Genomic DNA, 13,763 nt, shown 5'->3' on the forward strand with positions numbered 1-13,763 from the left:
GTTACTGCAAATATGAAAACTGATGAAAATACCCGTATGTCTAATTTTATAAGCGTTACCCCTCTGATGGAAAATGCATATAAGAAGATTGGCATGGACAGAGGTCTAGTAGTGACAATAGTGTTGATGAGTGCAATGGGTTTAACGTTGATAATTGGATGTCTTTGCATTATAGTTGCTTTCATAGAGAGACCATCTAATAAAATACACGATAAAGGAGAACCTTAAAAGTAATCATTTGACAGAATAGCTTCGCCTAAATATGATAATATACTTCAAAGTTTAAACCTCTCATAAACATAAACAATACCTTTTTTATTCAATTATAACTTTATTAATAATTATCTGTCAAATACTTTACACGAAATTTCGAAATATTTTAACATGAATGTTAGGCATATGTGTTATGCCTATATTAGGCCTATTTATTAGATAGTTATAGATAAAACGGTTCAATTAATATAATTTAATATAATAATTGATATGAATAAATAATTTACAATTTATGTTATCAATCACAAGCAGCACCAATGTCAAAATCTAGCAACCATCAGTTCAAACTGCTTTGTTGATCTTTCTGTTAGATCTGTCATATGTTTCATAAACACCATCGTCATCAATACGTCGTTGACCGTTAGTCCTATGTTTTGGTACGGATACGTGATTAAAAACGGTTTTTGTAACATCGGTGGATGCGTAAGGAACTGTTGGTTCTTCTATCGGAACGTTTTGAGACCACTCTTTAGGTAATTGTACGTACATATAGCTCATATCCCGCGGTTGAATAGCAGGATATTTTTCTTCAATTCGTGGGGAATCAACTCTTTTACCATCTGAAATTGTATAAAATCAACTGGTATCATGACAATTCTGTTTTTATATTTAAATGTAGCAAGGCAGTGCTCCCCAGTGGTAGCGGGTTTACGTGGAAAGCAAACTTTCCCCATAACAGTCTTTATTCATTCAAGAGCTGGGGTACCAAAAGGGCATAATAATATGTACGTAATTCAATATTGTTCCATTAAACAATATTTTATAAACAAAATACTTAAAAATGAAACATAACTTATTTGAAGGGTTATATCTGTTAAAATCCAAAGATATTTGAAAATTACATCTGACCATTGGCCTACCTGGTGATTTGTGTATTCGTATTTCTTCTTTTTTACCTGCCTGTTCTGTATCTACCTGATAATTTCCTAAAATTTACACCACAAAAAAAAAAGAATTGTGTGAGAAAAATTTTTAACACGATTCTATTTAGAGAACTGAGAGGGCGTGGTACAATCCTATTGGACCACGCTGCTCTCACGTCTCCAATGATCCAATGATCAAATTATCATTTCTTTTCAATTAGGCCTATTATTTAAATCAAAAGCAACATTGAGTTAACGATAGCTTTTACTAGTCAATGTTTTGTGTATGCTTCATCATGTGCAGTCTTCAATATAACCCCACTTCAAAAACGTAATGTTAGAATTATTACAATTAAATATAAGTGAGTGTAGCCTACCTGTCCGTTCTTTCTTTGGTAATTTTATTGCCATTTCTTTTTTTGGTAACGGTGCTTCTGCTGCTTGTGTAATTGCATTTAACGATTTTAAGTTTCCACTTGAAAGAGATTTATTTGGAACTGTAAAATAATGTTTAAAACAAATATGTTTCACTTGTAATTAATTAAGTATATTTTCTTGACGAGATTACGTCACACGGGCCTAAGATTCTTATAAATCTATCTAATTTATATCTTTATTATAAAATGAAAATTTGCAAATTGAAAGTTTAGGCCTAATTACTAAATATAAAGTTTTACATAAAATTGTGTTTAGAAAATATGTACATATTCAAATAAAATCTGGATTGTTGTGTCTGGTCAATTGTAATTTAGTTGAGTCGTGGTTGAGTGTACTAGTAGAAAATAAAAATTATGAAAACATTATGACTACCTTGTCTTGCTTGAATTGGACTTCTTATGACACCATCTATATAAGTCGGGTTACTCAAAACTCGTTTAACTAAAAAAAACAGTACATTTATATTTTAAATTATCGATTATATATACATTTTCTCTACTATTTCGATGTTTGTTACAACATATATAACCTGTTGGTCATTACTATAGGAATATCAAGAACTATCATTCGACGAAGGATGTTTTTTTTTTCTGAAAGCTCCCGGGTTTCTTCTATTTTTTAGATTTTCTTATAACTGTATTTATTTTGCATCTAATTAAGTAGGCCTAACCTTGGTTTGTTTTTTTTTTTTTCAGTAATTTGCAGTTTAACTTATATAAAGACGGACATTCGATTTTAAATAGAAGCTACGTACGTTTGTGCAAGGCTTTTGCTTAGAAACAGAATGCGTTTTTACGTTTTATTTTTGGTCCCTGGAAGTGATTGTGTAATAGTGTCGATATATAAATCGTTTTTCAAGCAGAGTATTTGCAAATAACAACATATAAGCACATGTTAATATTATAAGCAAATGCTTAATCAATTTATATATATTAAGCGCAATACAATTGGCATGAACAATGATTTAAATCTCAGATATAGGTGAAATTAAATCTAAAAACCACATTCAAAGTACGATTCTGTTGAATTCATTATATATTCATACTGAGAATATAATGTGTTTATCAGTTTTTACCTTTTGATTTCAATTCAACTGCAAACTCTTGATATTCACCAGATGGGAATGTAGAACTGCCTATCTTATCAATATCTATTGACAAAAATCATCGTTGCAAAGTAAATGATAAGATTCTTGTTCCTACATCTTATTATGCTCCATAATATACACCTCGTGTTACTCTTATGGTACACCATAAGTAGCTTATCTAAGAATTTTCACCGGGCGTACAAGGAAATATAAATAGGTTCTCAATTCAATACAGATTCGGTATTATTATTATTATTATTATTTAAGTACTTTACTTAGTTTTTGTGTTTTAATTCTTAAGTGAACACGACAACTTGTTTTGGCTGGTATCCGGTAATAGGTTGGTTTATATTTTAATATCTCCAGTGAAAGATATAAATAATCTTAGAAGAATTACCTTTGTTGGACTTTGATAGAACTTTTTGAACTTGCTCATTTTGATGGCAGTGGCCATTTTGTTGGTGATCCAAAGGAATATTTGAATCTGTAAAATATGTTCATACATAAATTATTATTTAATTGAAAGTAATATTAGAAATATTAATAATAATAATCGTATTATTCCTTTATTAACGTCCTTGGTCTGCCGAAGATATAAGTTTAAAGGTGTTAGAAGTGTTAACATTTTTGAAGATGTAACTCTGATGACATCATTCGAGTTTTAAATGGAATTTCTACCACTTTTTAAAATTCACTTTTTGCTTCACCGATTGTCAATATAGTTTATTTATATTATAGTTTAAACATTAGAAATGTAAAGCGGAATCTAAAATATGGAATATATTATTATGATTAAAGAAAATGTAAATACAAATCTATTTTACTACCTCCACCACCTTGATTTTCATCTGGTTGAATAATTACAGTAGTGATCAGTCCTGATGTATTGTAGATAGCGTTGTTGAATTCAAATTTCACTATTAAAAATAAATACAATTCTAATTATTAATCAGTCCTATATGAACTACAATCATTAATTAAATAGTGTACAGTACTGTTGGTATCTGAAGAAAGTGAAATATCAAAGATGTAATACATAAATTTGATTGCTTAGCAAAACTTACTAAGCCAACTCATGCCAAATTTAGGAGGGTCAAACTGTTTTATTTTTACATGTATTTTGATTATGTAATAACGGCCAACACACATTTTAGACAACTCTATGAAGTCTTTTATTCGTTACATTATTTGTTATTTCGTTTAATCATTGTTCTTTAAAAACAACTTAAAAGTTCAAATAAAATTAGTGCGAACAAATGTAGTACGATCAACCCGGCCTAGATCAGAAAGATTCAAATAATATAGCCTAAATAATATAAAGCTACAAATTTAAAAAAAAAGAAGCTATTTAGCTTTTTTGAACTGTAAGAATAACGGTAATGCTGTGGTGAATAATAGAAACCAATGGAATTAGAATTAAGTTTACCTTTACTTGAAACAGGTTGTGGTTCCGGTCGTGCATGATTAGCTACTAGAAAAAAAGAGGGCGATATTTATAAAACTGTTAGAACAGCAACATTTAACTTATTTAACAAACAGTTTTCCACCAGTGGTGGCGCTAGAATAAAACAATACCCTACTGAGTGTACCCATGGATTAATGAATTCATTAATCCATGGTGTACCCATCAAAGATTTTTGCCTGAAACTACCCTTAATATGTCTAATATCAACGGAGCTCTCCGCGTTCAGCAAATTTTGCTGCCACCACTAGACTATAACAAAAATACCCAGGAAGTTGCAAAGTTGAATGTACAATGATGTGTTATAGGAGACAGGGCAATAGCATAATAATAAAGTACAAACCTTCTGTTTGTGGTGGGAGTGGTGTATCCTCTTCCACAGTTAAGTTAAATTCGGCGCTATGAAGACATAAAAGTCAGTAGATTAATAACATTACTTAAGCTTGATTCCCACTAGGACGTAAAGCAACGACGTAAACGCAACGTAAGCGAGTTGACCAATTACAAGCTTTGTATTATTCTAACTTTCTCCTGTGGGAACCAAGCTTTAGGGCCAACGTAACGTTATTTAAAGTGCGAATTAATTTAACTTGCTGTCATTATACTTAGTGTCATACGAAATAGGTGGAAGAACGACATGATATTAAAATAGAGGGACTCGTGTAATTGTGTACAATAAAAAAAGGTCCAAATAAAAACGTAAAACTTACTCGTAATTGCCATTATCCAGCGTGTGTTTACGTCGTTTATGATGACTAACGCAACACACACTCAACGTAAGAAAAGCCGAGAAGATTGCTACCCCAGTGAGGGCGTACGCCACATGCAATAACATTGAACTTTTAGCAAACTGGTCTATTTCGTGTGTTGTATTGTCAGAAGCAAATCCATTATTCCGAGCTTTGTAAATTGGAGTTACCCGTCGATTCGGAGGATCTGTCTGCGAGTCTAAGCTTGGATCATGCCGGATATCTAGGTGATAAAAGCAGTTGTTATGATCAATGTGTAAATAAAGCAATTCAATTCGTCAAATCCATTATATTCAGTCGTTATTTCTCGCGCTTTGTGATTTAGACTAATTGACTCTCAAATTCCACAACATAAAATGAGGTAGTTATGTCAACCAATAGTACACTTGATTTGTTTAATAACAAAAAGTACATAGGCAGGTATAAAGTATCTTCCCATACTAATTTTCCTACCACATCTTTAATTTTGGTTCATTTTTATTGTTAATTAGTACAGTACGTTATTTACTATCTATGTGATCTTTTCTAAATTTTTTATACTCTCCATTATTCAAGTTATCTTGATAAATATTGATTTCCTAAAATACATGTTGACATTTTTGTTTTTTTTAAATAATTATTTGATAATTTTATTTGATTTAATCAAAAAAACATTGCGTTTGGTTAAAAAACAACCAGTTTACAAAACCACCAACAAACTGATTAAGACACATGCCTACCTTGTGTTTTGTTTTCACATATCAACAGATGTTGATTTCCAGATCTGTAAACGGAGTTTGAACAACTTTCTTCTTCAAAGAAATAGAATTGATATGATTCGAAGCCACTTTCCTTTAACACAGTTTCCATAAACGCATGATCACTATCATCAGCAAATTTTGGCAAGAAAAGTGTAAAGTTTGTGCAAAGAGATTCGAACCTATGACACTGATGGATTGGCAAGTTCTTCTGTATTGACGACGTCTCACTTGATCCCGAGGCTGAAATGTATAGCATCATATGAAAATTTTTCACATTTAGGCCAAATTGTTTTTTGTTTTTTAAAAGTTCAATATTCCTAATTAATAATATTATTTCGGATGGGTTTTTTCTCGGTAATTTGCCTTAAAAACTATAAAAACAATGTCTCGATCAGATTTTTAGTTGGTGGTATAAGAAGGCCCAGTTATATTAGACCAGACAGATTCAGGGTTTAGGCTAATGAAACTATGTCAATAATTAATTAAAATTAATAATTCGTACTGTAAGCGATGAGGAAGATACATTTTGTTTTTATTTTAACCAATAAATATAAGTTGATGTTATTGTAATAACAAGGTTTCTCAAAACAATTGTGTGCAACAAACCTTTAATGAGGCAAGGTAAATTATTATTATGTTTCCATTCGCCTGCATTCTGTGTGTATATAACGTACTTCTTACACCTATGAAATATAACAGTCTATTATATAAGACATATCACATACACGCACACACCCTGATTATTAAACCACAATTACTGCAATTATCCGATATAAGGCGATCGCTGATGGGAGTTTCAACTCAACGAGTGGGCACCAGAGATCAGACAAGTTTTAGTTCTGTCGTGATTTCATTGTGAGACATTGAAGAAAACGTGTTCTACTCCTGTTTTTTTTAAAAGAAATATATTCAATTAACTTATTTATTATATCACAGAAGTCTAGGTTCTAGACTGAATTTCAACTTTATATCGGTAAAAACATGGCGTTTCGTATAATACTTGAGCTCGAAATTCCATTTTTCATTTTGATTTTCCAGACAAAATCGAAACTTCGACTGACCAGGTGGATTAACATAAAACAAAGACAGATATGATAATAATACCTTGATTTATCATCGTCATCATCTTCATCGAGAGCTTGACAAAACGTTCCTCCTTTCATATTCATACTGTCATAGACTAAAACCATTAACAGCCACATATGACATATCTCCAGCCATGAATGGTTAAAAACCTGAAAAGAATAAACAAAAAATGTTGTATAGCGTTTATCATGAGACTGAGGTAAAGATTGGCCCCTTTCCAATTATGTTATGAAAATATGAAAACAATTACATAATTATTTTTGGTAAACAGAAAGATAAACATAAAATGATTAGAACAAAATTGCGTTATGCTTACAGAGAAATACAACATATACGAAATAAAACGAAAATGATATATAACCCTCACTTTCCGCCCACCCATGAAAAAAAAGAAGATATTTGAGAATGTAAAATAGTAACTTTTTTAAAAAGATGAATATCATAATTATGTTTGAAATTCTTTGTTTTTTGTCGACACTAAAATAACTGTTGGATTTATTGCCCGTTTTGGTATTAATGTGATCAGGCCTAAATATGAATTAATACTACCAAGTAAAAATAATATGTTAAGCAGGAATTTAATACAATAATTTCCTTGTTGACGTACCTAATTCCATACCCCATGACCACGTACAAGGTTGTATTCCTTGAAAGACCCCGGTAACCTATTTCACTTAAATCATTTTGCGTTGGTCGTAGGCTACATTAACTATTTACAGTATTCATTTCTTATTGCACGCATTAGGCCTACACATTATATTATATACTGTGTATACTTATAGCATGGAGAAAAGAATAAATTATTCTTTACTCCACATGCTTATAGGCCTATTGCCAAAATGTATAGCCTGGCCTATATTTTGTGTACAGTCAGTAGGAAAGATCGAATAACCCTAATAATAATAATAATAATTTATTTGGAAGCTAAGGTGCTTCCATAATACAGTAAGTAAAATAAAAGTTTAAAAACAAAATGATTTAACAATAGGTCTATTTGCAATACAAGAAACTTGAAATTAATTATGTACAAGAAGTAATACAGAATTTAAAAAGCAAAGAACTAATTATTTTCATTGTTGATTTCCCTTCTCTTTTTCTATGCACGTTTGGTGAAACCTTTACAAAATCTATCGAATGCAACTTCAATATTTATAGGAAGATCAAGTACAGGTGAACCAAGAAAATACATTATTTTTTGGTCTATAGTTCCCTTATTAAATTGGTTCCAAACGTCAATTGAATATCTGATTACTATTACAGTTATATTAGCACATTTTATTTATACACATTGTTGGCCTATACTAAACAAAAACTAAACTCAAATCTAACCTAAACTGAATTATTATAACATTTCAAAGGCATTCCAACGATGTGTGACTGATTAAATAGGCCTACTTTTCACTGTCCTGAAGACCGTTACGTAACTAAAGTGTAACACAATTGTTACGTTATACACAAACATTACCGGTACTACATATTACAGTACCATTTCAATATGGCAATTATCTATAGTATAACACACGCCATTAGAGCATCTTACAATTAATCCACCACAGAGTTATACAACAACTGTTTATTTTTGTAATCCAAACCAAGACTGTGGTAAGCAGTGGTAAACTTGGAGCAGTCTCAACAATGTGAGAGGGCCTATATACCATATAGGCCCTCCGTAGTCAAGTCGGTATCCATGACTTATTCTATAAAAATAGTCCTACCATTTGTTTTTCTAAAGTGATTATAAAATCAAGATCAACTTACCCCCATGATGTCTATATTAATCTTGTCTTTAGAATGATACCTAATCTTGTATTAACCGCTCTCGAGGAGTACACGAGGATAAGTTTTAGAAATTGTCCGTTGCCGTCAGATCCAAACAAAACAATGCTTCCTGGTTTTGAGCCAATACCAGCGAATAATATGGCTGAGATATTACACCTCCGCTAATAACGTAACCGGAACATTATTTATTTAAGAAAACAAAAAAAAACTAAACAAAGATTAATAATTATTATGAAATAATATCAGCAGACGATTTTTAGTTTAAACAGTTTTTATTATCAATCCTTTAAGCGCTATTTGTGAACGAGCAAATAAAGTCTTAGATTATTGAGAAGTTAAAAAATAAATATTAGACATAGGCCTAATTAAATTGACGGTTGGAGACTAAAAGCTGATAAGCCCTCAATCAAAAGAAAGTAGACCCTTTAATTATGAATACCATCTCGGTAGTACTTCAAGGACAAAACAAAATGATATGGTTCACTGGAGTAAGCCACTCCGAACAGGAACTAAAGTTATTCTTTATGATTTCCTTTTATAGCATTAAGGTCAGGTCGTCTCAAATATTGCATACCCAAGTGTACCTAATAAATATCAACATAAGGAAATGGCATCATTGGTTTCTATATAGGCCTACTGTATAAATAACTCATGTTGGTACTTTCAGAGTTTTCTCCAGTCACTTTTTTGTCGATATGTTGATATTCCAGTTCTTATGTGTAAAGTTTATCAATTAGAGGGTTTTTTTCCGATTTTTTGAAAGAAAAAAATAATAATTTCACGGCAATTTCATAATATTATTATGCGGATCATCAATTCACAGTTTGGCCCGATGTTTTTTTTTTCTTTATGGCAGAGAATTTTTTTCTAAAGAAATTTCACCGGTTTGTAATTCAGAATCTCAGGATAATTTGTGTTTTGTATGTTGAATGTCTTACTTTTTACAGATAATATAAAATATATAAATTCACGTGTCGAATGTATATAGTCTGTATATATAATATAATCTCAGCACTGTTTCCCCTATAAATTATAATAATGTGGGATCATAATATAAATTTGTAATACGCTGGTGGCGCTATATATTATTGTCTGCACATGCTCTCAACGTGTTTAGTTTTCATTGGTTCAATTCACGTGTTTATGAACAACACGACGCTTTAGCAGAGGTCGAATTTTGTTAGGCCTAGGCTGAAACGATTAAAAGTACTCATTTAAGTAATCTTTAAAGTACTCAGCTATGGTAGTGGTAACAAGAAGCCATAACCTTGTGTTTTTACTGTTAATCGGGTTTACTCTCGTAGTAAATCGATGCACTTGCAGTTTACAAGGAATGACACTTACCCCAGACGACGAGGATGATGATGAAGAAGTCGACGATGAAGACTTTCCAACCTCAGGCAAACTTTCGTTCAAGACGCCGGACCTGGATGACGAACATGCTCATTCACAACACATGCCAGATGCACTTAAATGTGATGCATGTAGACTTCTAACTTTTAGGGTAGGTTACCATTCTTATTCCTGGTGTGGGCTATATTCCTATATCGGACTGAGGATCGAGAACTAAACTAGGCCTAGCTAGGCCTAGGCCTATATAGGCTAGCTAGGCCCCTATATTTATATATAAAAAGTGGTTATTGTTCGTTCGAAGGCCTTTAGTATTACTAATACGAGCTAGATCTAGGCCTAACTAGCTAGCCACCTGACCTGATTTAGGTAGACAGGCCATGCTGATAAGCTCCTACTGTAAACTAGAGTAAAGTAGGCTACTAGCCCTACTAAAATACTAAATAGGCATTTTTAGAATTTTAGAAGAGGGTTGTTGAGGTGGCATGGACATGGTTTAATTAATGTTTAGGCCTATATTTGACTTTAAGAACATTTTAACATTTTCCAATATCTGTTTCTCAAAAAATACATTTTTACCACAATCCTAATGAAGCATAATAATTACTATTAGGCATAACATTTTTTTTAATAGAAATTATACCAACCAGTTTGTTGGACGTTTGACTTATAAAAAACAAAAAACCATTAAAATCAAAATACAAAACCAGCTGTTTGTGAAGCTCCTCACCTCTTGACAATCAGTGTATTGTTTCCAATTAACAACTTCACACATTATTGACATTTTTAATCTATTGATTTTTAAACAATGCACTACAATGATTCTGGAGTGATCATGCAAATAAATGTGTGAATGATCTGTTTGGGCAAAATTTATATTATTATTAATTCTCACTGTTTTAAATTTTCATCAATAAAAACACTGTACTGTACTACTGAATAAAGTATAGATTTTATAAACTTTAACTTTTATAAAACTTATATTGAACTCTCTATCTTTCTTGTACACTTTTTAGATGCAAGAAAAGTTTGATACAGCAAATAAGAAACGTCCATCACTTAAGAAGAATCTACCTGAATCTGAAATACTTGACCTTTTTGAAGATGTCTGCGGAAGTCAATTTGACAAGTAAGCAACCATTTAAATAAGGCAACACTGAGAAATAATATTTACTGGGCTAGTACAATACTGTCTGTGCCTTGTGAGTTAGCAACCATGCTCATATCAATCAAAGGCCTTCGAAAGAAGAAAGTCTCTCTTGACATCCTTCTGCAACTCTTCTCTGTCTTTGACTTTTCTCTTCATCCGCCCATACCTTCTTCCTTTCTTAATTTAGCAGCATCCATGTTTTTGTTTTGTTTGTTCTTAATACAGTGTTGGAGTGAAAGAGATCAAGGGAATACCCAGGCTGTCTGGACCAGGTCTTGAAACAGCTGATGTGCCAGGAGTGATGGCTGGTGGAGGAAAATGGCCTGGAAGGTATTTTTGTTTTAAATATTATTGACCTTTATGGATTTTTGGGTCAGATGTAAAAATGTACTGATTCTCAGAAAGAATATTAATAAGAATATTATTTGAAAAAGAAATTGTCTATATGATGTTCTTGGCCAATTGCTTGATTTGGAGTCATAATCAAATGATGATTGGGTACAGATTTAAGCCCAAATATGCAAACAAAAAAATAAAATAATTTTATGTCATGAAACCCAACAACTAACAGCTAGAGTACTCTGTACCTAAAAGTATAAAATAATTATACATGTTATGTGATGTGATGAAAATTATATAATTTGTTTGTATTGTGACATCATTTTAGTTATATTGATAGGTGGTCATATTTTTATGATTGATATCCATTTTTAATGATAATTTGTATGTTCAGGCTAATGCAGCTGTGTGATACATATGTTGGTGAACTGGGCGAGGAAGAGATATATGAGGCTTACAAGGAAGGCAAACTACAAGATTTTGTATGTAGACAACCTGGACAGGATTGCTACAATTATAAAGAACCAACTAAGAAAAGTAAAAAGAAGAAAAACAAGAAACAAAAATCTAAAGAAGAACTATAAAATTTAGGTTATATTTTTAAAATTCTTTTTTCTCCTGAAATATAAGTTTTTACTACTTTATTATATACATTTTAATGCTTTACATTTTAAATGTACTTTCTTCATTTATTGCTGTTTTCTGTTGTTATAAGAACAACGTTACACAGGATATTTTAATGATATATGCTTTTGTATTTGTGTAACATTAATTGTTATATATAAGTATACCTACGTGAGGTGGACATTTTTGGCCAATTTTAGTATTTAGTAAAAGTAAAACAAACATTTTTTATATTTTTGGAAAAATGTAGTTCTCGAACAAACTGTTCTAACCCTTAAAATTATTTGTTTTTTATTTTCGTATATCGATAAAATATTATTTAAATATTTAGTGTTTAATATTTATACTTTCACATTCCATATTATTATCGTACAACATTTATAGCTTGTATTTTTATTATTAGAGTATTATAATCCTAATATTAAAAAAATATTATATTATAATTTTCTTTTAAATACACGGAAATATAACGAAATAATGTTGTCATTTTCATACACTATAAATATTCAAACTAAGCACTACTGGTATTTGACATTCTTATTAGAATGATTGACAGTGCATGTTCAGCAAATTAATTACAAAATTATATCAATTTTTATAAAATAGATTTATATAATCGGTGGTATATGTTTCCATGCATAGACCAACAATACTTTGAATAATCCATCGATTGAGATTGGTCAAATCACTTGCGTTGCGTTACGCCCTTGCGTTGCTAGTGGAAACCAAGCGTTAACGAACGCTTTTGTACATTGTAAGAAAAAACTTACGATATAAAAATGATTAGTTAGCTCTGCACACCTGGCCTATTATACTACTGTATAATGATTGTATTCTTCAGGTGCATGTTATAATCGTGTATTTTAGGGTGTGTTACAGATGCAATGATGTACATATGGATTACAATGTTTCATTGTTTGGTATCCATAATGCTTCATTGTTTTGTATTTTGAAATTAGAACATAATATTATAATTCTTTATAACTGGAAATTAATAAACTAAAAGTTTAAGAAGATAAAATAACAAAATGTATAAAAGAAAAAAGTATTTATATGCATTTTGTTTTGTGGTTATATTGTAATAGTATGAATAAAACGGTATGCAACTCAATATTATGGTGAACATGATCGTTTTGCTGATTTTATCTCGTGGCCATAGTAATGGTTATGTTTAGGTCTATCCTTATTATCTCTTCATTGCTTTTTATAAGCAATTTTCGTTAGGCCAGTCCATGAATGAAAATAATCGATTCATTCGCTCTTGCCCCGCATTATTGGTATGTAATATTTATAAATAATAATAATTCATCCATAAGAAAGGACTACAGTCTTCTCTACTAGCTACTAGTGACGAGTCTCTGAGTCTGGAATGCTTTGCACGAACAGAATGCATGTGGCCCGGCATTACACTTTGTCTTATTTGTCCTAAACGTAAAAACAAATTGTCGAACGTAAAAACAAACGTCACATACTGAAGTCCAACTTCTTGTCGAATTAGTGTTCTGTATTGGTTTTATTAGTGGTCTGTTGGTGGTTGAATTAGTTTCAATCGTACAGACAGTACAGGAAGAAGGTTTGCCCTTCCCTCTCTAGGCCTATATTAGATATTACAGAGGCCTATATATTTACGTACCATTAAATATATTTTGAAAACATTATATAATGATACTGCAGATACGTTTGTTTGAGTGAACAAGGATTGCATAAGCACATTTTTAATTATTTTATGCCAAAAGTTAAAGCCAGACCTTATCGGGGACTAAGCAAAGTTTGCTTAAATAGCTATGACACGCAAAAGAGCTTATCGATAATCTCGTTTTTGT

General features: G+C 31.3%; 2 protein-coding genes across 3 annotated transcripts; one reads left to right on the top strand and one right to left on the bottom strand.

Annotated features, from left to right (window-relative positions):
* Window positions 1-351: 351 nt before the first annotated feature.
* LOC140051443 (uncharacterized) lies at window positions 352-8,647 on the bottom strand. Of its 2 annotated transcripts, none has more exons than XM_072096660.1 (14): window positions 8,457-8,647; window positions 6,717-6,847; window positions 6,219-6,295; window positions 5,592-5,852; window positions 4,834-5,095; window positions 4,467-4,522; window positions 4,088-4,129; window positions 3,489-3,578; window positions 3,059-3,145; window positions 2,650-2,724; window positions 1,947-2,015; window positions 1,514-1,633; window positions 1,134-1,199; window positions 352-833 (listed from the first exon to the last, which is right to left on the bottom strand). In XM_072096660.1, the coding sequence occupies exons 1-14, from the start codon at window positions 8,460-8,462 to the stop codon at window positions 556-558; spliced, it is 1,620 nt and encodes a 539-aa protein (XP_071952761.1). In that variant the 5' UTR covers window positions 8,463-8,647; the 3' UTR covers window positions 352-555. The 2 variants fall into 2 exon arrangements, with proteins under 2 accessions (XP_071952761.1, XP_071952760.1); XM_072096659.1 differs by having other exon boundaries at window positions 4,088-4,132; window positions 8,457-8,646.
* A 970-nt stretch (window positions 8,648-9,617) lies between these two features.
* On the top strand, window positions 9,618-13,055 carry LOC140051515 (marginal zone B- and B1-cell-specific protein-like). The gene is made up of 4 exons (XM_072096759.1): window positions 9,618-9,981; window positions 10,844-10,956; window positions 11,203-11,307; window positions 11,711-13,055. The coding sequence occupies exons 1-4, from the start codon at window positions 9,718-9,720 to the stop codon at window positions 11,898-11,900; spliced, it is 672 nt and encodes a 223-aa protein (XP_071952860.1). The 5' UTR covers window positions 9,618-9,717; the 3' UTR covers window positions 11,901-13,055.
* The last annotated feature ends 708 nt before the right edge of the window (window positions 13,056-13,763 follow it).

This window comes from Antedon mediterranea, chromosome 6, assembly GCF_964355755.1.
Source record: "Antedon mediterranea chromosome 6, ecAntMedi1.1, whole genome shotgun sequence".
NCBI classification, from domain to species: domain Eukaryota; kingdom Metazoa; phylum Echinodermata; class Crinoidea; order Comatulida; family Antedonidae; genus Antedon; species Antedon mediterranea.

Excerpts from the sequence above, each read along its gene's own strand:
- LOC140051443 (XM_072096659.1), bottom strand. Across the intron at positions 2,016-2,649 it reads AGTTGAATTGAAATCAAAAG|TTAAACGAGTTTTGAGTAAC; the intron begins GTAAAAACTGAT and ends TGTTTTTTTTAG. Across the intron at positions 1,634-1,946 it reads TCCAATTCAAGCAAGACAAG|TTCCAAATAAATCTCTTTCA; the intron begins GTAGTCATAATG and ends ATTATTTTACAG.
- LOC140051515 (XM_072096759.1), top strand. The coding sequence starts at position 9,718 with ATGGTAGTGGTAACAAGAAGCCATAACCTTGTGTTTTTACTGTTAATC. Across the intron at positions 9,982-10,843 it reads GTAGACTTCTAACTTTTAGG|ATGCAAGAAAAGTTTGATAC; the intron begins GTAGGTTACCAT and ends TACACTTTTTAG. Across the intron at positions 10,957-11,202 it reads TGCGGAAGTCAATTTGACAA|TGTTGGAGTGAAAGAGATCA; the intron begins GTAAGCAACCAT and ends TTCTTAATACAG.